Source organism: Vombatus ursinus, unplaced genomic scaffold, assembly GCF_900497805.2.
Source record: "Vombatus ursinus unplaced genomic scaffold, bare-nosed wombat genome assembly UNPS02014923.1, whole genome shotgun sequence".
Taxonomy (NCBI): Eukaryota; Metazoa; Chordata; class Mammalia; order Diprotodontia; family Vombatidae; genus Vombatus; species Vombatus ursinus.
Window position 1 is genome coordinate 70449 of NW_020954701.1, and position 26697 is coordinate 97145.

Consider the following 26697-nt stretch of genomic DNA (forward strand, 5'->3'; position numbering starts at 1 on the left):
ACACACAGACACACACACACACACACACACACACACCATTTGTCAAAAGTCCTCATCTTTTGTCCTGTTGGGAAAATTGCTGTTGCTGTTCCAGAGAAAGTGAATAATTAACAATTCTTTGTGGGAGTGTTGGATGTTAGTGATAACAAAGTTCATTGACTAGCCCTCATGGCTAACACAAGTTCTTTCTCTTTAGATGAAGAAGGGAAGCTGTCACGTCAAAGCCCAGACTCTTTTTTCCCTCTGAAGTTTTGGTTGGTTACTTAAGGAACTACAGATTTATCCCCTCAGCTGATGACTGAAGGTTTTCAATAACCAAAATGGAAAGAAACTTAAAGAATGTTCTTGTGGTATCCTTTGGATTTCTGCTTCTATTTACAGCATTTGGAGGTCTTCAGAATCTACAGGTAGGTGTGTATGTTTCATCTGGAAATCTTGAGGTTTTCAAAGGGTATATGTACCTTTCCTCTTTTTTTTTTTTGGCCTCTCTCAGCCTCCAAAGATACATGAAGATGAGACATATAATTATAATAAATATAACCTGGAGTTCTACGGCATCAGAAGGTTTAGAAAGCTTTTCTTTACTACCACTGTCCAAGGTAGGTAATAGTAGTAGTATCATTCCCATTTTACAGATAAGTAGACTGAGCATCAGCCGGACAAACTGACTTGCCCATGGTCATAGAGATAGCATTAGCTGGGACTAGAACTCTACTCATCTCATCTCAATAGGAGAGGAGAATTCCTTAAATAGAATGAAATAGGATAGATTTCAATGGAATCTGCATTCATTTTCCCAAGATCTTTTAAAATGTTTTTTATTTTGTTTATAAGACAATTTTTCTTAATTACATTCTCACTGGGCCTTGCCAACAAAATAAATCATATTGTACTCTTGGATGGGGTTTACCAAGGCCTGGGATTAATTATTTGGATTTTGCTTTTCTCTCTTCTTGGGAGTAGTTAAGACAGGTGGAACAAATCATCATGAATCATCTTCTGCTTCAAACCGTTTGACTTTGTGTTAGGTTCTATCATATGAATCCTTAAAAATCTCATAAAACCTATATGGTGCCTTCAGGTTAGGTCCCGGGCAAGCTTGCAAAGTACATGAAATTCAGTTTCCGTTCCCCTTTGTTTACCCCTTTCCTTTCACATTATTCCCTCTTCTTCCAGCCCCAGTGCCCTTTCCTAGCAAGAGTTCCTGGGAGAAAAAGATATATCAGTCATTTATATCTTAGTGTAAAATACAAAGCACTTGTGATGGGCAGAGAGGGGAGATTTGCCTTTCTTGGAAAATTTTTAAAAGGCTGTTAAATAAAAGTGTGTGTGTATGTTTTTAATGTTAAAGGCATTTCAAATTCTTCCATAGAAAAGAGACTAGAAAAGGTGTTACTTTGAACAGTGATTCTTTGTGGTATCCCTGAAATCAAAACTCGTTAGCTGCCATGTGATCCAGCTGTTACTTTAGCTGATCCTGTGTGTATTCATTGACAATATGGCGCCATCTGTGCTTTTCGAGGGTATCATTATAATGCACAACATTCATTGGCGTTTCTGGTGATGTTTTTGTGCTTTCTAACATCATAAACAAGTGGGCAATACAATAACTAACATTTACATGGTGCTTTAAAGCATTGAATACATAATTTCATTTGTGCTTCACAAATCTTTGAAGTAAGAACTGCAAGAATCATTGCCATATTCCAAGTGAGAGGACTAAAGCTCATACTTTGAGAGACAACATGGTGTAATGGATAGGAGACTGGACTTGGAATTAGATACTTAGTAGCTAAATGAGACTGGGCAAGTCTCTTAAACTTCTGTGCCTCAGTTCCTTCAATCTGTAAAAGAAGTGTATTGGACTCAGTGGCCCGTCTCTAAGATTCCTTTCAGCTCTAAAGATATGTTCCTACCACTTGTCTGTTGTCATCCATATTGGGAGTCACAAAGAGGTAGAACTTTGTCTGCTCAACAGGCTTGCCCAGGGCCTAACCTGAAGGCAACATATCTAGATTTTATGAAAATTTTATGGATTCATGTAATAGAACCTAACCTCAGAGTCAAATGGTTCCAAACAGGATGATTCATAATGATTTGTTCTACCTGTCTTCCCCCTCCCAAAGAAAAGAAAATCATATTCCAAATAATCTTATGCCTTTGCAAACCCTATCCAAGAGTACAATATAATTTATTTTATTGGTAAGACCTAGTAAGAATGCAATTGGTTAAAAATAGTTTTTAAGGAAAAGTTTTAAGCAAAAAAAAATCTATTTTAGAATATCTTGGGGGAAAATCATTATAGATTCCATTGAAATCTATCCTATTTCATTCTACTCATGGCGCCAGGTGGGCCTGTGGAGGAGCTAACATAGCTGACAGACCAGTGCAGCCCTCCCTCAGTACATGTAAAAGAATGAGGATGGCAGAGGCAGATGGTAGCTATTAGCAGCTAGAACAACTGTGCTGCTCTCCTCAGTTCTAATATTTTCTTCACACACTCTGCTGGATCATCACCTGCAAGCCCACAGGGGATGTATATCCCCCACCTTGGAGACTACTATTCTAGACCATAACATGCAAGCCCTTTACGAGGCCCTGAAGGGAAATCCAAAGAGCTATTTAGAAAACACTGAGCTAAGGAGCTTGTTCAGAATCTGGAATTCAGTGACAGTGAACTGGGGAAGCGAAAAACTGGCTGCTCTCCCTCCTATTACGTAAAACAAAACAAACCACCACCTCTCCCACACACACACAAAGGAAATCAATTTGTCAAAAAGCTCACATTCAGTTTCGAGTTTGTCATCACATATTTTCTACTTTGATTCTGGGGCTGTGGCTAATTTAAATGTAAAAATTAAAATTACAGATAATGGGGGCAGCTAGGTGGTGCAGTGGATAGAGCACTGGACGTGGAGTCAGGAGGACCTGAGTTCAAATCCAGCCTCAGACACATAACACTTACTACCTGTGTGACTCTGGGCAAGTCACTTAACCCTAAATGCCTCGGGGGGAAATAAACTGCAGATAATGTTGAGTTATTAAAAAACAATTGATGCTCTGATTTCCTTGAAATGCCTTTCTATTTCAGTTTTTGAAGTTATTGTCCTATTTAAGACTTAACAACATAAAACTGGGTATTGATGTTTTTCTTAAATAGCCTTGTCTAAAATGTGTAATATTCTTTTTTTATGCTGAATCTAATGTTGCATGAACCTGTGCCCAATGGGAAGCAATGTTTGCTGAGATATTGATGGAATACGGGAGATTTTGAATTCCCTTTTCACTATTCAAATAACAAAGCTTTTTCCCTAGTAAGGGACAATGACTGGAATTGTGATCATGGGTCAGGCCTGGGCATAAGTCCAATGATGCTGGAAATTTAGCTCCCCTAGATATTCAGCTAAGAGAGACAATAGGCTTCAGGAGTTGGGAGATGTGAAGAGGAAGATTTGCAAATTGACTGTTGGACATGGAATCCAAAGGAGAGGATTGTCTTCACTACAACCAGCCTTGCATATACTTTGACACAGATTTTATCACCCATCACTGCCCGTCACTCATCCTGTGGGGCTCATCCATGTCTAATTTAAATCTTCCACAGGAGGTCCATTTGAAGGGGAACCTCCCTTGAGCTCTTTTGACATTGTATAAGTATCAAGGAAGGAAATAATAATAATAATGATAATAATAGCTAGCATTTATATAGCACATTCTAAATGCCAGACCTTGTGCTAAGTGCTTTACAAATATCATCTCATTTGATCCTCACCATAACACTGTAAGGTATGTGCTATTATTATGCCCATTTTACAGTTGAAGAAATTGAGCCAAACTGAGAGTAAACGATTTACTCAACGTCACACAGCAAGTTAGTATCTGAGGCCATATTGGAACCCAGGTCTTCCTGACTCTATCCAATGTTACACTTAGCTGCATGAGGGCTATCCCTCTCTGATCCCTTTTTTTGTTATGTAATGAGTCTAACTGCTTCTCAGGCTTTACAGCTCTTGGATGACATCTTTTTATGATGCTTTTGGAATGTAGTCAATCCTTCCTCGGGAATATGCTACAGTCTGTTGCCAACCATGTGCCTCTCTATTTGTTGCCCTCTGAGTAGCCCATGACTTTAATTATTCTGAAATCCTTAATCATGTAGTTCAACCAAAGGAACTTTAAAGCTCTAAATGTATTAGGAAGCTAATAACTATTTGCTGAAACCACCAACACTTCAGACCAATAAAGTCTAAGGAGTCAGGAGACTTGTGTTTTATCTTTGCTCTGCAAATGAATCCTTGCTTGACTCATTTATCTTGGCTTCATTTTCTGAATCTGTGAGATGAGAGGGTTGGACTTCACAAGATGATCTCTAAGAGCCCTTCTAGTTCTAAAACCCAATTTAGGATTGACAATCACTAGACTATACTAATCAACATAGCCAGCTTTTTCTCTTTTCCTTCCTTCCTTCTTTCCTTCCTTCCTTCCTTCCTTCCTTCCTTCCTTCCTTCCTTCCTTCCTTCCTTCCTTCCTTCCTTCCTTCCTTCCTTCCTTCCTTTCTTTCTTTCTTACTTTCTTTCTTTCTTTCTTTCTTTCTTTCTTTCTTTCTTTCTTTCTTGGCATTGCATACAGTGAGTAAGAAGCTTGGATGAACCATCATGGATAGCTCAGGTCAGGACACCCGTTACCACTAAATAACAGAATTTAATGGTGTTATGTTCCAAACAAAAGGTCCCAAGTACAGAAAGGGTTTTTGTAACGACCAGAAGTTTTAATTAAATAGTGAGTGTTTTAAATGAACAGCTGCTAGAGCCTTCCCTTATAAGGTTAATATACATTTTTTGTATATGTTTTCTATATACCTATTTATTTATATGTTGGCTCTTTCTTTGAAATGTCAGCTCATTGAGGGCAAGTACTATTTTTGCTTTATTTGTTTTGCCAGGGCTCATCATAGCACATGGCACATTGTAAGCAATAAATACTTGTTAATGCAACAACCTACAGCACTAACTGAAGTTATCAAGGAAATATGAAAAGAAAAAGGACTAGAGGAAGAGCCCAAAAGAGAGGAGATGGAGTTCTACATGCACAGGGTCTCAGGTCTCTTTAAGGAAAGAAGGTTCTAGAATTGTATTTTTGAGTTTTACCAGATTGGATAAATGCATAGAGGGGAAAAGGACTTGCTCTACTTACATATATTAATATTGGTTCAGAGTCAGTGGGCTCCTTCACACAGAAAATAGACTTATCATTTTAAGTTTTGCTTTTACTGATTTAAATCTCTCACCCACTTGTAATAAGGCTCAGATGACCAAAACACACCTTTTTGATTTGTAGGAAAGCTGTGGGTGGCAAAGAAATACCAATTTAGTGATATGCACAATGGGATAAGCTCAATAGCTAATCCTCAAGAATAGGAAAACAATCTCAGATCCGAACCACTCTGGCTGTACTCCCAACTCCTCATATAAAAACATTTTGGTTGTTGCTCAATGTCAGCCAACTGTGACTGTTTTGGGGGTTTTCTTGGTGAAGATAACAGGGTGGTTTGCCATTTCCTTCTCCAGCTCATTTTATAGACGAATAAGCTGAGGTAAACAGGGTTAAGTGATTTGTCTAGGGCCATACAGTTAGTAAGTGTCTGAGGCCAGATTTGAACTCAAGTCTTCTTGACACCGGGCCTGGAACTCTATCCACTGTGCCATCTAGCTGCTATAATAAGTTAAGTCTCACATATTTCCTCCCAAAAAGAAGCAGTATGGCAGAATGAGAAGAATTTGGGAAATGGAGTTTGCAAGGCTTGTGTTCAAATCAAGACTGTGAGACTGACTGTGACCCTGAGTAAATCCCTTCACTTTGAGCTTTAGTTAATTTCCTCGTTGGTAGAGTGGAGATAATCCTATTTGTGCTTACTTCAATGGGTTATGAGTCAGTGCTTAGTAAAATTTAAAACACTCAAGTCAACATGATTTATCATTGATTTCTTCTTTCTGTTTCTGATATTCTATGGAAAAGTTCCTTCCTGCCCACAGTTTTAGGCTGTGACTAGTTTAAACATGATTGTTAGCCTTGCTTCTCTCCATTTATTTCTTTTGCATGGCTCTGAGAAGGCTTGAAGTGCTGTGCCTACATGAGTTATTATTGACTTTTTCTCTTTCTTCCTGATATTCTGAGGAATTGTTCTCTCTTGTCCAGGATTTTAACCAATCGATCAAACAACAGATGTTTATGAAGTACCTACTATGCGTAAGACACTGCGGAAGATACAGATATAAAAGCCTTCAAAGGCTTTACAACCTAGTTGAAGAAATAAGATATATATGTATACATATACATACATACATACATATATATATGCATGCATAGATACCTAATGATAAGAGATATAGTACATAAAAGAGCCAAATCTGGAATGGACCATTTTCTACAAAAGTAGGTTTAGTCAACCTAAATAGCTTTCTTATAAGGAAGCAACTAAAAGAGCCTAGAACCTGCCTTAACCGGCAAACACCTGATATTTGTTCTAAATATAGATGCATGGAAGTCAAGGGCAGCACTAGCCTAAAAGATAAATCTCATTTGCAAAATTTTAAAGCTTAATAAGAACATAGAACATAAGTTCGAGTCAGGTTGCAAGAGGCATTAAACAGTAATTTATGGAGATTGAATTTTATCATCCACTCACTAGGAAACCATTTAAGATTATCAAATAGGGAATAGATAGAAAAGAGACTCAGTTTTAGAGTGGAATAGGACTTTGTAGGTCATTTTTTTTAACTTTCTAAAATCATTTATTTTTAGTTTTCAACATTCACTTTCATAAGATTTTGAGTTTTAAATTTTCTCCCCCCCTTCTCTCCCCCTGTCCCAAGAGAGTGTGCAATTTGATCTAGGCTCTACTTATACATTCATATTAAGCATATTTTCCCGTTGGTCATGATATAAAAAACAATTAGAACTAATGGGAGGAACCACGAGAATGAAGCAACAAAACAAAACAACAAAGGAAAAGGAGAACAAATACTGTGCTTCCATCTGCATTCAGGCCCCATGCTCTTTCTCTGGATGTTGATGACATTTTCCATCGTGAGTCTTTTGGAGTTGTCTTAGATCCTTGCAATGCTGAGAAGAGCTAAGTCTATCAAAGTCAGTCATCCCACAGTGTGGCTGTTACTGTGTACACTGTTCTCCTGGTTCTGCTCGTTGTACTTAACATCAGTTCATACAAGTCTTCCCAGGTTTTTCTAAAGTGCGCCTGCTCATCATTTCTTAGAGCACAGTAGTATTCCATTACATTCATATACCACAACTTGTTCAGCCATTCCCCAATTGATGGGCATCCCCTCAATTTCCAGTTCTTTGTGACCACAAAAAGAGCTGCTATAAATATTTTTATACATGTGGGTCCTTTCCCCTTTGTAGATCATTTAGTCTAATCCCATCATTTGGGGGGGGGGGCTAGGCAATGGGGTTAAGTGACTTGCCCAGGGTCACACAGCTAGTAAGTGTTATGTGTCTGAGGCGAGATTTGAACTCAGGTCCTCCTGACTCCAGAGCTGGTGCTCTATCCACTGTGCCACCTAGCTGCCCTAATCCCATCATTTTATAGGTGACAAAACAAAGACATAGATAGGCTGTAGACATAGATAAGCAATAGAGCAGAGATTCCAACTGAAGTCTTTGGACTCCATGTCTCATATGCTTTCCTCTGTACTAAAAGGTGCTTCTCCACGTTTACAGTGATTAATCAGGAAGTGGTTTGCCAGGCAAATTGGAGTGGGGAGAGGCTGGTGACAAGAATTCAAGAATTCTTTTACAGTAGCTTTGGTTTGAGATGATAAAGGCCTAATTCAGGATGGAGGCAGTGGTATTGAAAAAGAAGAGAGAAATTAGAGATTTTGTTGTTCATTTGTTTCAGTCATAACTGACTCTTCATGACCCCATTTGGGGTTTTCCTAGCAAAGATGCTGGAGTGGTTTGCTATTTCATTCTCCAGTTCATTTTATAGATGAGGAAACTGGGGCAAACAGGATAAAGTGACTTACTCACAGTCACACAACTAGTAAGTGGCTGAGGTCAGATTTGAACTCAGGTCTTCCTGACTCCAGGCCCTGTGCTCTAGCCACTATACCACCTAGCATCCTCAGATTAGAGATAACATGAAGGAAAAATTGGCAGGACTTAGTGACTAACTGAATGTGGAAGGAGAGCAAAAGGAAGGAGAGACAGATAACTGACTGGAATAATGATGGAAAAGTAAAATCAATTTTGGTGGGGTAAATGATGAGATCAGTCTTGAACATGATTAATTTAAGGAAAGGGCATAAACTGAAATGATATAGTGACAGGAAATACAGAAATGTTTTTGTGCAGTTATGAGCCACATACAGTAGAATTAAAGTCATGAATGTGCTTGAGATCTCAGAAGAACTGTGGATAAAGGGAGAAGAAATGAAGGTCAAGGACAACATCACAGAGAAGGTTGGTGGTAAAGGGGGCAGGTGGAATAATTAGTCCAAATAAAGAACAGAAAGGATAAATAAAGCAGGAAAGTTTGGAAAGGCACAAGGAAAACTTAGGGATAGTGGTGTCTCAGAAACTAAACTAGAAGAGAGTTTCAAGAAGCCAGAGGTAAAAAGAGAGTATCTATGCAAATTCAGTACAAATCATGGTATCCTTGCATGAATTTTTAATTTTTTTATTTTAATATATTTCCCCAACTAAAAGTAAAAACAATTTTAACTTTTTCCCCCAATTTTGAATTCTGAATTCTTTCCCTCCCTCCTTCCCCTGCCCCATTGAGAGGGCAGGCAATTTGCTATAGGTTATACACGTGTAGTCATCTTACATGAATTTTTTAAAGGACTTGGCAGCCCTTTTAATGTATAGGCTGAATTAGCAATAAATTCTTATAATAGGGTTGGGAAGAAAGAATGCTTTTTATTTGAATGTATTCAGCACCTTCACTAGAACTTGGCTAATGGTCTGGGCATAGTGGAGAATTCTTCCTTTGCCCTTTGGTATGTAAATTTTGTGTGGATTCTGAAATTCTGATGTTACATCAGTTTTGCAGTTCTCCAAAATGGTATTGACTGGGAGTAAGTTGAGAGTGGGATAGATCTGGCAAGGTGTGGTTGAACAATTCTGCCATTGTCTTCACAAATTTCCTCCTCATGTCACTCAGGGATGAGTTACTTCATATCAGGCATTAAGGATGACTTTCAAAGTTTAAGGCCAGGTCTTATTCCTCTTGGTATCCTCAATGTCCTACATTTAGAAGGCTCTCACATTTTGATTGGTTTAAAAAAATAGCCGGGGAAATTGCTGTCAGATAGAGATGGTGGTGTTTGTTAGGGTAGCATGAACCTTATAGTTGAGCTTTTCCTCAAACAAGGCTAACTGAAATACCAGAACAGTTAGTACATGAATCAGCGAATATTGATTTTTTTCTATGAAAACGACACTTTATTAAATAACATTATGAAATAGTTAATCACTTTACTCAATCAATCAATCAATCAACAGGTATTTTGTACCAATTATGTGTCAGGCACTGGGTCAGCACCTGAGATGAAAAGACAGAAGTAAACTGGTGTCTGCCTCCAAGGATCTTACATTCTAATAGGGAAAACAACATACACGTACGTAGGTATGTACACAACACACAAAAAGCAGATACAAGGTAACCTTAGCAGGGGAGGCACTAGCCAATTGGGGACTGGGAAACAACTTATACAGATTGACATGCTTGCTCTGTCTTGAAGGAAGACTGGGATTCCAAGAGATGGAGGTGAGAAGGGAGATCATTCCAGGATGGAGGAAGGTCATGGCAAAGGTCACAGAGATAGGCTGTCATATGTGAGAAATAATAAGGCCAGTATGACTGAAGTGTCTATAGAGTATGTAAAGGGGAAAAATATGTAATGAAGTCTCAGTGGTCAGATGCGGCCAGACAAGGAAGAGTATTAAATGTCAAACAGGAGAGTTCATACTTTATTCTAGAGATGATTGGATGTGTGTGTGTGTCTGTGTGTGTGTGTGTCTGTGTGTGTGTGTGTGTGTGTGAGAGAGAGAGAGAGAGAGAGAGAGAGAGAGAGAGAGAAATGGTCAGACCTAAAGTTTAGAAAATTACTTTGGTATCTGAATAGAGGATGGATTGGAGTGGGGAGAGGCTTGAGGCAAAGAAAGCAAATATAAGGCTTCTGCAATGGTCCAATCTAGAGCTTTCCCACATTTATTTGGCCTACCATCCCCTTTTTAAAAAAAAATTACCCAGCACCTCCCTAGAAATTTACTTTCTTTAACTCTGATGGTTTTTTAAAATTTGCATCATTTCAAAAAATTAATTTTTTAAAAAAATTTACACATTTTAAATTTAATAATTTATTGTAAATTTGTAGTTTTTTTCCTGCATCGAAATTTTAATGATGCAATATTGCATCATGTTACTATATGGTATTATAAACAAGTCATTACATGCACATATTTCTGCCAATGCATACTTGAGTTTCCAACAATGTGTGACATGGTCACCTGCCAATACTTGCTTGTTAAAACCTGTCAACAGACTTGACCACTGATGGGTTATAACTTGTATTTTGTGTGTTTATTTGGAAAATAATGTAATCACTATAACTTTAATTCTGTTACACAACAGATGAAACATATATGAACGATTTTTCAAAATTTTGTCTTCTCTTCTTTCCTTATGCTTCCAGCACCCCCTTATTTTTATTCATTGACCACCAGTTACACCCGAGGCTACTACCACACCCCTGGAACATTCCAACACCCCAAGGGGAAACATTACCCACCTTGGGGAAGCTATGGTCTAATCTATCAGTGTTGAGAACCTGAACTAGGGTGTTATTGTATGAGCAGAGAGATGGGATAGATGTGAGTGAGAGCTGTTTTGGAAGTAGAAACAAGATACTTTGGCAACTGATTGAATATGCACATGAGATGAGTGCAAGTGAGGATTAAAAGATGATACTGAGGTCATGATCCTCTATAACTGTATAGTAGAGTCATTGACAGAAATAGGGAAGTTTAGGGTGGATTTATGGGAAAAGATGATTTCTGATTTGGATATGTTTGTTTGAGATGCCTATAGGACAATTATTATCACGTGTCCAATTGGCAGTTGGAGAGGTGTGATGGGAGCTCAGGAGACAAAGGTATTTAGAGATTGGAGTAATGCTTAGAGACAATAATTGAACCTGTGGGATTTGATAAGGTCCTAAATAAGGCAGTAGAGAAAGAAAAGAGAAAAAGCCTTGGGGCTTGCCTGCAGTTAATGAGAATAAGGTGGATGATCCAGAAAAGAACACTGAGGAGAAGTCCAGTGAGCAGGAGAAAGAAACCAAGAGGGGAGAATACAAAAAGAGAACACAATCAATGCTTTAGAGAAGTCAAGAAGCATGAGGACTGGGAAAAGACCAGTAGGTCTGGTCATTAAGAGACTGCTCCTATTTTTGGAGAGAATAGTTTCAGTTGAGGAATGAGCTCAGTAGATTGGCTATACAGCAGGTTTAGAAGCCAATGAGAGGAGAGGAAATTATGGCAAGAGAAGGACTGAGTTTTAAGCTAAGAGAAGATTAGTGTAGAAATGCTATAAGGAACGAGATTTAGAAGTACAATGTGATCTTTTCTCTATGTTCAATAAATACTTAGCTTGTTTTTACTTGCTATTTTCTCTATTTGTCATGTGCTAAATCTATTTTTAATCCTGCTCATTGATGATATTGCTTTGGAAATTAAAACCTGGATCTGGAAATTCTTATTTCACTTTATGGGCATGAAAGCTCCTCCCTCTTTGCCTAAAGTTTGAGAGAGACATGTTATTTGCTTCTTGTCCGGTCTAATTCTTATTTAGAATCTGTGTGGGGGAAATTTTATGTGGGTGTCTGTTCTCTGAGTGGATTTTCAAAACATTTTGTCAAATATAATCTTTATTCTTGAGTTTTGAGTCAAAAAAGAGGGAGAAAAAACCATGGTGGATTTCATTTTATTTTTTGTCCATGCAAACTTTTCAGTAATCCTATGACTACATCCTACAATCAGGTTATGGTTTCTTTAGTGTGCAACCAGAATAACCACTCATTCCTTTTATGAAGGAAAAGTTCATGTTGGACTTATTTTACTAATTAATATTAAAGGTTATTCATTACTTTCCTCAATAGCTTTTGTAGGTTTTTCCTTACCTTTCGCTAAATTTGTAACCGAGGCTTTGTTCTTTTCCCCTTCAGAGAATTTTAAAGATACTTTAGTATGAATGCACAGATTTGTTAAAATTATCATTTGTTTTACATCACTTTAAATTCCAAATATCTCTCTCCTCTTTCAACCAAGTCTGATATCATACGTAGCCTCCCACTTCTACAGGGAAAAGAGGGAGGTGCATCCTTGTACCTTTTCTTTGCCTGAGCTAAGCTTAGTCATAGTAATTTTACAGAATTTGGTTTTGATTTTTGTTTTTCTTTCCATTTTCATTGTTGTAGTTGCTTTGCATATTTTTTTTATTGGTTCTGTTCAATTTGCTCTGCATGAGATTATATGTCTTATCAGGGTTTTCTTCTTTTTCATTATTTTATTTAGAGAATAATAATATTCTAATACATTCATGTACCACAATTAAGATAGTCATATAGGAGGGCATCTACCTTGCTTCAGGTTCATTACTACTACAAAAAAAAATGATGCTATACAATTTTGGTGTTTTTTTTATACCACCTCATGGAATTTTGAGATATGGCACTTGTCATACCACTCACTTCTTGCCAGAGAACTGATGAATTTGAAATACAGAGAGAGGTATACTTCTCTTTGGTCACAGTCAAAGTGGGAATTTGTTTTGTTGAACTATGTTCATACTCAGAGTTGGTTTGTTTTTGTTTTTGCTTTGCTTTGCTTTGTTTTGTTTTGCTCAGTTGATGTGTGTGTGTGGGTGCAGTGAGGAAGACAAATTACAAGTGAATTAAAAATAAATAAATACATTTATCTCTACAAAAAGAAAAAAGAGAGATGGTTTTTGTTTGATTATTCAAAGTTTTTCAGGAAAAAGAACAGAATAACTGAATGATCTTTTCTTTTGTCCCTCTCTTGAATTCATGTAACTGACCTTGCTTTTTTTTTTTATTTGTTTGTTTATTTTCGCAGAGCAGCCTTAATTATCAGGACGGACTAGGAGTGGCCACACTCAGTGTTCTCTATGGAGCCCTGATCCTGTCTTCCATGTTCCTTCCTCCAATTCTCATTAAGAAATTTGGCTGCAAATGGACCATTACAGCCTCCATGTGCTGCTATGTTGCTTTCTCTCTGGGAAACTTCTATGCCAGCTGGTATACCTCCTCTTCTCTCTTTTAGTAAAAGCCTCAATCTTCAGCCAACCTCATCCTGTTACACATTAGGTATAGGGAAAATATGGAGAGAAGTCAGCAATGGAAGATGCCAGAAAAGATCAGTTGGCCAGTAGTATCCTTCCTCCTTGTACTCTAGCAGCATCACACAACATTCCAGCTGAGGAGGCCTGGACTTTCTTATCATTCTAGCACCTTCAAATTGTTAGAAATACCTAGCAATCATCTCCTGGACTTTTCAGCACCAGAATTCCCTGGCACTTATTGCCTTCTCTACCCATGTACCTCAGCTAAAAAGGATGTTGCTCACCCATTTCTTTAAGTGTGATGGTGAATGGTGTGTCTTTCTTCATCATTTCTCTCCAAAAAGCCTTAAAAAGGAAGACCATGCCATTTTATGTTGACTAACTGAGATTCTCTTTTTGTAGGTATACCTTGATCCCCACCTCCATGATTCTGGGTCTAGGAGGAGCCCCCCTGTGGTCAGCCAAAAGCACTTACCTTACAATCAGTGGAAATACGTATGCACAAAAGACAGGAAAACGTGGGAAAGATGTCATCAACCAGTATTTTGGCATCTTCTTTCTCATATTTCAGTCCTCTGGTGTCTGGGGAAATTTGATTTCGTCTCTGGTATTTCAACAAGAGTCTACCACAGGTAAATGGAGCTGGCTGAAATACTGTCCATAGAGCAGTGTAATTTCTGTGGTGATGAACCAGAGAAATATGTTAATTCAGTCTTTTAAAAATAATTTAATTTTTAATTGGTAAATGTTTATTTTTCTCCCTCTCCCACTCGCCCTCAATTAAAAAACAAGAAAAAAAATTAAAACTCTTGTAATAAATACTCATAGTCAAGCAAAGCAAATTCCCTCATTGACCATGTCCAAAAATATATGGCTCAATCTCAATTTTGAATTCATTCCCTCCCTATCAGAAGGTATGAAACATGCTTCATCTTCAGTCTTCATAGAGGCCTAGAGGTGGCTTGCTGGGTCAAATAGTATTCATAGTTTCGACTTTGGGTGCATGGTTCCAATGGCTTTTCAGAATGCCTGGACCAATTTTCAACACTGCCAACCATGAATTAGTATTTCTGTTTTCCTCCAGTCCCTCCAACATTTGTCATCTCCATTTATGTTACTTTTGCCAATCCGGTGGCTGTAAGGTAGACCCTCAGAGGTGCTTTGCTTCTCATTCGTCTGATTTTTAGTGATTTGGGAGTAGCCATGTGGTTGTTGATAGCTTGGATTTCTTCCTTTGAAAAGTGTTTGTTCATATCCTTTGATCATTTAGCTATTGGAGAATTGCTGATTCAGCCTGAGGACATTTCTTTATTCCTTTTGCAGTCTATGTTGAGAGAGCACAATATAACTTGTAATCAACTTTGTAGGACTATTTAGTCATAATTTGCCCTTTCAGACTTTCTACATGATACAAAATTAGCTTGACTTTCTTCCCTCCCTCCCACAAACTGAATCACCCTAGTTCTCTACTAGGTTTAAGGGTCACATAGCGATAATAATTCAAGTCAACTGTGTATTTTATCAGATGTGCTGGGAACCAGGGATTGCCAACCGCCTTAGAGACTAACACATTGAGTCATCCAGGATCAAAGTTTCTCCTTGCGTATATTCTCTTACTATATTCATCTGTTTGTAAGTGCCTTTAGGCACACATAGATATAAAACTGTGTTGCATGATGGTTTTCATTTTCATTTATCTTTAGTAAAAATATTTACTGAAAGTTCAAAAATCAAATGAAAGAAAATTATTTGATTAATAATAGCTCATATTTATATAATACTTTACCATTTATAAAACCACCCCTCAAAGCAAGGCAGTAAGCCACCTTGCTTTGTTCCCCATCTCTACTACCACCCTGCCCTTACCAATGGAAAAAAGTATCTAATGGACATGTCTCCTCATAGTCTGCCAGTAAATGCCTCATTATTCAATTCAACAGTTCCAACATCTATTCCCTGTGATTGCCAATAACACTATCACCTTCAACCAGGCTTGTAACTTTGGTGTCATCCTCAATCCGTTACTTTCAATCATTGCTGTATCAAAATCTTGTCAGTCGGCAAGTCTGTAAGTATATAAGTCAGTAAGTATGAAGAAGTGCTTACTATGTGTCAGCCACTGTGCTAAGCACTGTGAATATCAAAAAGAGTAAAAACAAGGTCTCTCTTTGAAGGAAGCTCATCTTATAACGGGAGAGACAACGTACAAATAACCACGCGTAAAAGATCGTGTAAATGGAAGGGAACCTCTAAAGAGAAGGCACTGCCTCAATTCTTACCCAGCCTATAATTATTGAATGGACATTGCCTCAGACAAACTAAGACTAGGAAAGACCTTAGCTTATAAAAGCCATGGTCTGCCACTGCATCTGGGGCCATCGCCAGTATGAGCATTCCATGCAAGGCTGCAGGATTACAGTGCAAATGTACACATGGGAGATGGAGTGTCATGTTTGAGGAAGAGTAAGTAAACCAGTGTGGCTGAATTGTAGAGTGTATAGACAAAATTAAAGTATAAGAAGGCTAAAAAGATCATCCACTTATTACTTTTCCCATTTGATGAATGAGAAGACTGAATCTCAAAGAGTTTAGTGACTTGCTCATGGCTATTGAACTAGTAAGTGACATAGGTGGAAGGTGAATCCAAACCTCCTGGCTCTCATTCCTCAATACTCTTCAGATTGGTTACTAGACCCTGCACTCTACTGAAACTCTTCTTTCCAAGATTTCTCTTGACCTCCAAGTTGGACAATCCAGTTACTTCTTTTTCAGGAGTTTCATCCTCTTTGACCTTTCTATAGCATTTGGTGCCCCTTAATTCTTAATCCTCTCTGATCTCATGACTTCTGCCATACTATGCTCTCTCTCCTTGTTCTCTTCTACATGTCTAACTGATCTTTCTTGGTTGACTTTGTTAGGCAGTTAAGAGTAAGAGAGTAAGCTTCCTTTGAGGAGTTCAAGTTACCTGAGCCAGCTGAACTCCATTCTAGGGTACCAAAAGTGCTGGTAAAAGTGATGGCAGATGACCCACTGCTGGTGATTTTTGAAAGATAGTGAAGAATGGGAGAAATGCCTGAGGGATTAGGCACAAATTTTGGACAGATTTTGCCTCCATTTTTGTCAAAAGAAAGATAATGTATACTAATAGGCTAGTGAGTTTCAATTTGATTCCTGGCAAAATTCTATGATGTATTATTAAAAGGATTATTAGTGTACATGTAAAAAAGTCATTCACAATGATTGAGCATAGTTTCATAAAGAACATGATCATACCACATTCTGCTTAGTTCTATTTCCAATATGTTTACTAAACTGTGTGATCAGGGAAATACTGTAGATCAGGGAGTCAAACTCATATAGAAACAGGGCCACTAACCGGTATACAAGGACTCCTACAGGCAGCATATTGACTTAGAAAATGACAAGTCTGCCTTACTTAAATCCAATTCATGCACAAGTCAAGACATCACTCTTCTGATGTCATTGGTCCTCTTTGAGAATAAAGCACTAGTAACAACAATTATCTATGTTCTATTGTATTTTTATTTATTTTTTTTAATTTCCAAATTACATTTTAATCCGGTTTCTCCTACTCTCGGGAGTGTTGCATTGTGACCCACTGGTTATGTGTTTGACAGCTTTGCTGTAGATAATGTTGGCTTAAATTTTAACACAGAATTTGACAAAGTCTGTCATAATATGTTTGTGGGGAAAGTGAATATATGGGATATAGATGATGGTATAAATATGTGAATCTGGTCAATGGTTGAATGACCAAAACCAGAGAGTAGTCATTAACGGGTCTATATTAATTGGGAAGGTCTTGAGGGAACCTCAGAGATCTGAACTTAGTATTGTAACATTTGACATTTTATCCATGATTTGGAAAAAGAGTTAAATGGTATCCTTATCTTTGTGCACATGGCACAAATTTGGTATGGATATCTAATTTCATTGGATAAAGAGTCAGGATTCAGAAACATCTGAACTGTAAGAAAATTGGGCCAAAAAGAAACAAAATATGATAAAGAATATATGTGAAACCTCACATTTAGGTTAAAAATAATCAACTTCACAAGTACAAGACAGGGGAAGTGTGGCTGTACAGAATTTTGTTAGGAAAAAAATATGTGAATTTTAGTGGATTTCAAAGTTAATGTGAATTAGTGGTGTGGTCAAAAAAGTCACATGATCTTAGAGATGGATTCTAGTCCATTGTCCACACTGGCTCCCTATGTGTCTATGACAAAATATAAAATTGTTTGTTTAGTTTTTTGAAGTCCTTTAAAACTTGGCCCCAACCTTCCAGTCTAAATATATATTACTTTCCTCTTCCACATTCTGCAATCCAGCCTAACTGGTTTTCTTTCTGCATCTCATATACAACCCTCCAACTTCTTTCTCCACACCTTTGCAATGGCTATACCCCATGTCTGGGATTCTTTCCTTCATCATCTCTGTGTCATAGAATCATATGTTAAAAGTAGACTTTCTACATGAAGACTTTCCTAATATACTACCTCCTACAGCCCTCTTTCACAAACTATTATCTGTTTACCACCTTGTATTTATTGTTTTTATTCTATATATACTTATAGATATTCTCGTTTCCTTCTTTAGAGTGTAAGTTCCTTGAGAGTTGAGATAATTTCATTCATTCCAAAGGAATTTGTATCTTTAGTCACCAACCCAATGCTTTTTATGTTGTAGAGGCTTAATTGATTGATTGATTGAGAAAGGCACAATATTCAGGATTAAGGAAGTGATAGATTTTCTACTCTGGTCAGACCACATATGGGGCATTGAGTTTATTTTGGGGTGCCATGATTCAGGGAAGATATTTATCATCTGGAGAATGTATTCAGAAGGGTGCAAGTAGAATGGAGAAGGACTTTGAGTTAAAGTCATGTGAGTATCAGGTGAAGGAACTAGGCTTGTTCCTTCATAGGGAAGAGAAGCATTAGCTGTCTTCTTCAAGTTTTTGAGGTGTTGGCAGATAGAAGAGGGATTGGGTTTTTTTATTGGCAACAGAGGGAAGAATTGGGAGGAATGGACAAAAGTTGGCAAATGGCAAATTTAGGCTTAATGTAAAGAAAAATTTCTTAACCATTAGAGGTATCCAAAATGTTATTGGACTGCCTAAGAAGTAATGTGTTTACCTTCACTGGAGATTTTCAAGTAAAACTGGATGATTAGTTCTCAGGTATGTTGTATGATAAATAGTTTTTCTACTATGTGTTATATTAGATGGAAATTGTAGTCTTTCCCAACTCTGAAGTTCTTTGATTTTGTGATTCCTATATCTTCTCTCAAACTGTGCATGTGTATGTGTATGTGTTGTGTGTGTGCACACACGTGTGGCCCCTGTTGAAAGGCCTTGTCCTTGGTCTTCTTTTCTCTACAAATCTCAGGAAGACCTGAGTTCAAATTTAGTCTCAGATGTTTACTAGCTGTGTGACCCTGGGAAAGTTACTTAACCTTTATCTGCCTCAGTTTTCTCATCTGTAAAAGGGGAATAATTATAGCACCATCTTCTTAGGGTTGTGAGGATAAACAGATAACACTTTCAAGGCACTTTGCAAACCTTGAAGCACTATAGAAATGTTAGCTATTATTATCTCTATGAGGTCTTTCCTCCATTAAATCTTCTCTTCTTAATGTGATCACACAATACATACAATTTTCTAGAGCACATTGTCTAGATTATGGTTTTGCCTTTATCTCATTTTATCTCGTATCACCCTTTTTTGTATACATGTTGTATATTTACTGTTAGATTGTAACTTCTCGGAGAGCAGGGATTATGTCATTTTTCATCTTTGTATCATCATTAAGAAACTCTGCACACAGTAGATGCCCAATAAATATTTATTGCTTTGAATTATTTCCTTTTTCCCAACACCAAATGGTTTCTAATCACCACAATATTTTAGAGTGTAAAGGAGTCTTAAATAACAACTAGCTCCATAAATAGTCCTGGATTTGGAATCAAAAAATGTGGGTTCAAATCATGGCTCTGATACTTACTAGTGATATGATCTTGTAAAAATCACTTGAACTGCATGGGCCTCATTTTCCTTATTTGTCAAATTAGGAGGTTGCACTAGATGATCATAGAATACTTTCTAGCTCTAAATCCTATGGGTCATAAAACACAAAACTGAAGCCCATAAAGGCAAGATGACTTGCTTAAAGTCAGATAGCTAGTTACTGGAAGTCAGTCATAGAACCCAAGTCTTCTGGACTCCAAATCTAGGCTCCTTCTACAAAATCATGCAGTTTCCCGAACCTTCCCTTCCAACTGCAGTTGAATATTTTGGGGGAAGATACTGCTGTTGTCTATATTCCGTTCCATTTAAAAACACAGAAATACCAAAACAGCAAAAAGACCATTTCTCTCCTTTAATTCAATATTTATTTTTATATTTATTTTATTTATTTTTTATTAGTATTTTTGTTTATTCATTTTATTTTTTATTTTTTATTTAGTATTTTATTTTTATTTAGTATTTTATTTTTCCCCAGTTACATGTAAAAATAATTTTTAACATTTGTTTTTAAAACTCTGAGCTCCAAATTCTCTCCCTTCCTCCTTCCTTACCCTCTACCTCCCCATTGAGAAGACAAGTAATTCAATATAGGTTATAAAGGTGTAGTCATACAAAACATTTCCATAATAGTCATGTTGTGAAAGAAAATGTAAACAAAAAAACCCTCAAGAAAAAGTATGCTTCAAACTGCATTCAGATACCACCAGTTCTTTCTCTGAGGGTGGCTGGTGTTTTTCATCCTAAGTCCTTCAGAGTTGTCTTGGATCATTGTATTGCTGAGAACAGCTAAGTCATTCACAGCTAATCATCTTACAATATTGCTGTTACTTTGTACACAGTACATTTCACTTTGCATCAGCTTATACAAGTCTCTCCAGGCTTTTCCAAGATCATCCAACTTATAATTTCCCATAGCACAGTGGTATTCCATCACAATCACATACTACAACTTGTTCAGCCATTCCCCAATTGATGGGCATCCTTTCAATTTCCAAATCTGTGCCTCCAGAAAAGAGCTGTTATAAATATTTTTTGTACATATAGCTCCTTTTCCTTTTTGATTTTTATCTCTTTTTCAATACAGAAGTAGTTGCAACACACATTTATTAAGTTTCTATTATGTGTAAGATACAATGCTAGGCACTGGAATACAAAGACAATAATAAAACATAATCTGTCCTCAAGGAGCTTATATTCTATTGGGGTTAGATATAACATGTAGGCCTGAGTACATATAAAATAATTTTGAAGAGGGAGTATTAACCCATGAAGGTTTCCCAGAGGAGGTCATACCTACATTGAATATTGAAGGAAAGAGAAGATTCTAAGAGGTGCAGAGGAAGCCAAGGAGAACATTCTTGGATTGCAGGACAGTTATGCAAAGATAGAAAGGAAGGAGGAGGAAGTTAGGGGAAGCACTTGTAGTCTAGTTGCTACACAGACCCCATAAAGGTGAGTGATGTATAGTAAGGATTATGGAAAAACTAAACATTCAAGGCTGAGAAGTTTATCTTTTCTTTAGAGTAAGGAAATAACATCATCAGACCTGTACCTTGGGAAAATTATTTTAGCCACTGTGTCAAGATGATTGAAGAAAGGAGTGGCTAAAAATAGAGACCAATTAGAAAGCTATTAGACTATTATTTCAGGGGAGAAGTGAATAAGGCCTAACTAGGCCTCATGGCAATATGGTAGATAGAGTGGTAGACTTAGGGTCAGGAAGGCTTGGCTTTAAATTCTATCTTCAAAACTTCTTAGCTGTACAATTTTAGACAAGTCACTTACAGTCTATGTCAGTTGTAGTCATTGTTATTGTCAGTCATGATGAACAGAGAGATGAAGAGAGATTGTAGGAAAGTTCTGGCTGTAGTTTAACAAAAGTAGGTTTGGCTTGGATATGGTTGGTGAGGCAAAAGTCAAGGATGGATCTGTGGGGGTGAGAATTAAAACACGGTTGATGATGGACTAAGATGCATTGTATGCTAAAAAAAAAAAAAGAATGTCACTTTAAGAGACCTCAGCTGAGTTACAAGGTTCTAGGAGCCCTAAAAATGATCATGCTTGTATTCTCATTATGTTTCCACTTTCACATTTCCCCAATATATTACTTTATCTTTTTATTATATTATTTATGCTTGCCTATGTGAACATTAATATAAATACCATTGTTTCAAAATAAAGCAATGATGCATTCTTCATTGGAAGAATGATAGTGCCCTCAATAAAAAAGTAAGGAAGTTTGAAAGACGTTTTAAGGGAAAAGATAATGATTTAAATTTTGAACATGTTGAATTCAAGATGCTGATGAGACATGTTCAGGTAAGTAAGTCCATTAGGCAATGAATAATGAGGGACAGGTTCAGAAGAGAGATTAAAGTTTTTATTGTTTAGTGGTTTTTCAGTCATGTTCAAATCCTTGTAATCACATTTGGGATTTTCTTGGCAAAAATACAGAAGTGGTTTGCCTTTTCCTTCTCCAACTCAATTTACAGCTGAGAAAACTGAGGCAAACAGGGTTAAGTGACTTGCCAGGGTCACACATCTAGTAAACGTAGCTTACCAAGTAAGATTTGAACTCAGGAAGATGAGTCTTCCTGACTCTGGGCCTGGTACTCTATTCACTGCAATGAATGATGAGAGACTTGAGTTCAGGAAAGAAATTAAAGTTAGATACATTTATTTGGGAGCTATTTCCATGCAGATGATATTTCAACAAGTAGGAATTAAGAGCAGTGAGAGAGGTTATTTAATGAGTGGAAAGTCTAGAGTAGACTGTTAGGGGACACACATGCTTGGGGGGTGGAAAGTACATGACATCAGGCAAAGAAGTCTAAGAAATAGCAATCAGATAGAGGATGAACAGGCAAGAACAGTACTACACAAGCTAGAAGAAAGGGATAGTCAACTGTTAAAAGTTGAGGATGGATGAGGACTGGAAAAGACAATTATATTTAACAGTTAAAAGATTGTTGTTAAATTCAGGGAAATTGGTTTCAGTGGAACTGTGAGATTCTAAGTTAGATTCTAAATGGTTGAAAACTAAGAATTGAGAACTAAGTGGGTGGTTAAAAAAAAAAAAGTAGAGGCAGTAAGACTTCACTATAGTAGATAGAAGGAAATCTTACCAAGGAGAGAGAATCTTCTTCTCCAGTACCTCTATTATGCTATTTTCCCAACTAAATACATACAAACATACACACACACACACACACACACACACACACAGAGTGCTTTAAGGCTTCTAAAGTTCTTTGCAAATATTATCTCATTTTATCATCACAGTAACCCTGGGAAATAGCTGCTATTATTACCCCTATTTTTATTGATGAGGAAACTGAGGCAGTCAGAGGTTAAATCACCTGCCTAAAGTCACACAGCTATTAAGTGTTTAAGGCCAGATTTGAATTTAGATCTTCCTGATTCCAGATCCCTTATTTTAACCATTGTGACACATACCTACCCAGAAAACATCCCAAAATGTATTTAAAATTCTGCTTTTTAAAATCAAATGAAAAAAATTATACCTTGAATCACTTAGTAAAATAAATTTCTGATCTTTTTAAAAATAATTGTAGATTTAAAACCAGAAGGGACCTTACAAGTTCCCTCGTCCCTTAAAAAACGGATGAGTATACTGAGTCCTGAAGAGATTAAATCAATTTCTTGAGGGTATAAGGTAAGAAATACCATGGCCAGGATTCAAATCCAGATTCTCTGACTCCAAATCCAGTGCTCTTTACTATGTTGTGTTTCTAGTGCTAGATTACTCAATAGACGCACTAGGTACACGTCAAGAAACTTCCAAAGTTGGAGAAATGAATCGGAAAACAGAAGTCAAATAGACAATTATTCAGAGATCTCCTGCTATATGGTACCATTTTCAAGCCATTTCTTTACACGCTGGCCATGTCCACATCCATCTGTACCAACCATTCTTTAATTGCAACAATGGAACCCTGTCTTTTCAGTCTTGACATAGCACAGAAACTGTGCTTGAGGGATAAATTCTAGAGAGTTTTATGGTGATGAGGCTGTCCAAATGTCGCCAAGCTAGCCCTCAGATTATAAATACCCAGTTTATCAGATGTCCCATATTTTCCAACTTGGGAGGAGGTGCCAGAGTTTGCAGTTATTTGGCATAGCCTTTGAGTACCCAGGGTCATTTCCAAACCATGATAAGGCATCAGAGGAGAGCTCTAGTGACAGCCTGGTGATTGTTTTTTAAGTATAAATTATGGGAGAAGATTTTCAAAGTCTTGGTGTCAATGGACCATAAAGGATCATAATCTGTCATTGCTGGATTCCAGATATTTACTCCAATTTATTATTTGAAACCAGTGGGACAGTACTCAGTACCCTAATGTGTTTTTATTCTTATTTTACAGGAGAAATTCAAGAAGACCAATTGATGCATTGTGGAGCAAGTGATTGTTTTACAACCAGCACACCTACAAACAATACTAAGCGCCCAACAAATGATTTAGTCTACACCCTGCTGGGCATCTATACTGGTATGTGCCTAGAGTAAATACCAATTAGTTATCAATAGTAAGACAACTCTGCGCAACCAAAATTCTCTTCCTTTTTCTTCTGTTTACCCAAAAAAGAGCCACCTCCCAACATTAAAGAATTTCTCTTCTAGAATGTGTCTGATGAATTTGTGAAGGGTTGGTTTGCTTTGGCAGGTCTTTCTCGTGTGAAGTTAGATATATCAGAGTTACTCTTACCCCAGTGTATTGTCAAAGCTAAGCCTAATGATTCATTGGTGAAATAAACAGGAATGAAAGGCTCAGTGAACCTAAACTGTCACGTTTAGTGGTAGTCTCCCCGTAGTTCCAGAAGAAGCTTGTGTACACAGCCCTGTAGCATTTAGTGGTTATGCCCATTCCCTTCTGTCTTCAGCTTTCTTTCAGACCAGAATCTTGGGCTCTGGTTCATGCAAGGCATCTTATCTTTTATGTCTTCAGAGAATGACTCTGTAGATCCCTGCTTGCCAGTTGGTGTTCACAGAATCCAGAGAATTATTCTAAACAATTCAAATGATGAGAGGTTGGGAATTGCTGATTAAGAGTCAACTTGCAGGCAGTGCTTACATAGATTTCTGTGAGACAGTATTTCTGAGGTCCCACTTGTGTCTGAGATTAAAAAGTGCTACAAAATATAATAAATTACCCTCACAATCAGGAAACAGTAGCCATGTTTCATTTATAGGGTTGCATAATTGAAACAGTGGTAAGACAATAATGCACCACTCATCCTAAGATCCAGTTCTAATTCCAGTAAGTTCTGAAATCTCTAGATAAACAGTTAAGGACAATTGATGTGAACAAAAAACTAAGGTCATATTTACCTGATCTCTCTGCTTAAAGATGGCAACCTTTATAACACCCCTTTGTGTTCTAGGCTAGTTATGTCAACCATATAAGAGAAATATAAAGAAGAGATTACATACCAGTGCTTCTCAAACGTTTTCTGCCAAAGATTCTTCTTAGTATCCAAGAGGCAATGTGGTACAAAAGTAAAAACAGGATGGGGCTGCACTGCAGGACTGAGTTTCAATCTTACCTCTTCCCCTAGCTAATTAGTGGAAGCTAGGGGAAGACCTCAGTTTCTTCATCTGTAAAATGAGTGCACTGGACTTGATAACCTCAACAGTATCTTCTAGTACTGTTGATCCTATGATCCAGTACGGTGTGATCCTAGGATCTCTAAAGTCTGCTCCAGCCCTCTGTGCATACTTTTTTTTAGTGTTTTCATGTTTTCCTCCTTCGTTCCATTACAGTGAGTTCATTTTTGACCTTCCTAACTATTGACAGATATCCATCCCATTGTTTTCCTTTCTCCTCTGTACATAAATGGATCACTATGACTTTGCTTTTGCTTGAAGAGCGTATCCCCAAGTGAATTTTAACACCTTCTCTGATGGCTTCTTCTGGTCTGTTTTATAGACAACAAAAAAGTCTTCAGTGACCCTAGGCCACAAATTGGCTTAGATTAAAAAAAAATCTAGAGATCTATTAGCTTTTCAAATCTAAAAATGCAAAATAGAAATAATACGCATAAAACATAAAGAAACTATTATTATGTTAATTTGAGCCATCAACTCTGCTGAAGATACACATATTTATGATAAAAAGTCATACTTAAAAATGTAATAATATATTGGGAAATAAAAAAATAAAGAGTATACTATCACAAGGAAAAAAATTCAGACTCCTAAATCCTCTATTCCTATGAGAGTCTCTTTTAAAAAGTAATTTTTTTTTGAAGCATATAATATATTTTTTTCTCTTGTGGCCATGTTCTAATTGTCACCTCTCCTGAGTTGCTTTGGTAACTAAACTTTACGTAGAAGCAAGACAGGTCTGAGACTCCATATATTTATATGTAACATCCTTGGCAGCTTATCTATTTCTCATTTCCTCTTCTTTTCAGGAAAGTGTTTCAACATCCCATTAAGCAATTTTTAAACTAAAGATCCTAATAACATCATGGAACCATGGGAAGAGAATTCTATGCAATAGGTGAAGATAAGAGAATTCTATGTTTATATAAAGAGAAATCAGCTAATGGAGTTGACTTAGAAATGTACTATAATAATTAGAAATCTATGAGAGAGAACAGTGTGAATGACTCAGGTACATGGACTAAAAGAAACTTTTTTACATCACGACTAGTAAAATATTATGCCTTTGTATTATAAAGATGAGAGATCAATGAAGTGACAGTGAGCATAATCTCTTGAGACTTTCAAATAGTTCTCAATAAGATTCCATTCTAATTCATTAGCACCATCGAATTAACATGATTTTTGGAAAGACATGGAGTTGGGGCAAGTGGTAAAGATATATTTGGTCATGGAAAATGCACTGACTGACTCAGCCACAAGAAACAAAGAGTAAGAATGAATGAGAACTGCTCTAAATGAAGCAGTGCTTTAAAATGCCGATCCTAAGAGATCAGTGCTGAGACTGGTCATAGTGAATTTTATGAATGTTCTAGAAAAGGCCATATTCGTTGAAATCTAGTTTTCAGTTATCTGAAAACTTTCACATCTGGCTTTTCCAAGTAGTGAAATGTAAAACCTATTGGGACAAATTGGAAGAAGGTTATAAGTCAATACGTTTCAGTATGAGTTAGTGTAAGGTAAAGAAATATACGAGAAGCTAGGTGGTGCAGTGGATAGAGCACCAGGCCCTGAAGTCAGGAGGACCTGAGTTCAAATCCGGCCTCAGACCAAACACTTGACACTACTAGCTGAAT

The 26697-nt window shown here is 37.1% G+C and overlaps 1 protein-coding gene across 2 annotated transcripts in view; it reads left to right on the forward strand.

Annotated features, from left to right (window-relative positions):
- Positions 1 to 211: 211 nt before the first annotated feature.
- UNC93A (unc-93 homolog A) overlaps positions 212 to 26697 on the forward strand; it is a 38434-nt gene continuing 11948 nt past the window's right edge. Inside the window, exons 1-4 of one of the 2 annotated variants that reach the window (XM_027843562.1) lie at positions 212 to 407; positions 13159 to 13340; positions 13787 to 14016; positions 23820 to 23945. In XM_027843562.1, the coding sequence (XP_027699363.1) occupies positions 321 to 407; positions 13159 to 13340; positions 13787 to 14016; positions 23820 to 23945 (625 nt within the window). In that variant the 5' untranslated portion in view covers positions 212 to 320. The remainder of the gene's footprint in view (positions 408 to 13158; positions 13341 to 13786; positions 14017 to 23819; positions 23946 to 26697) is intronic. The other variant, XM_027843563.1, reaches the window with a different exon arrangement.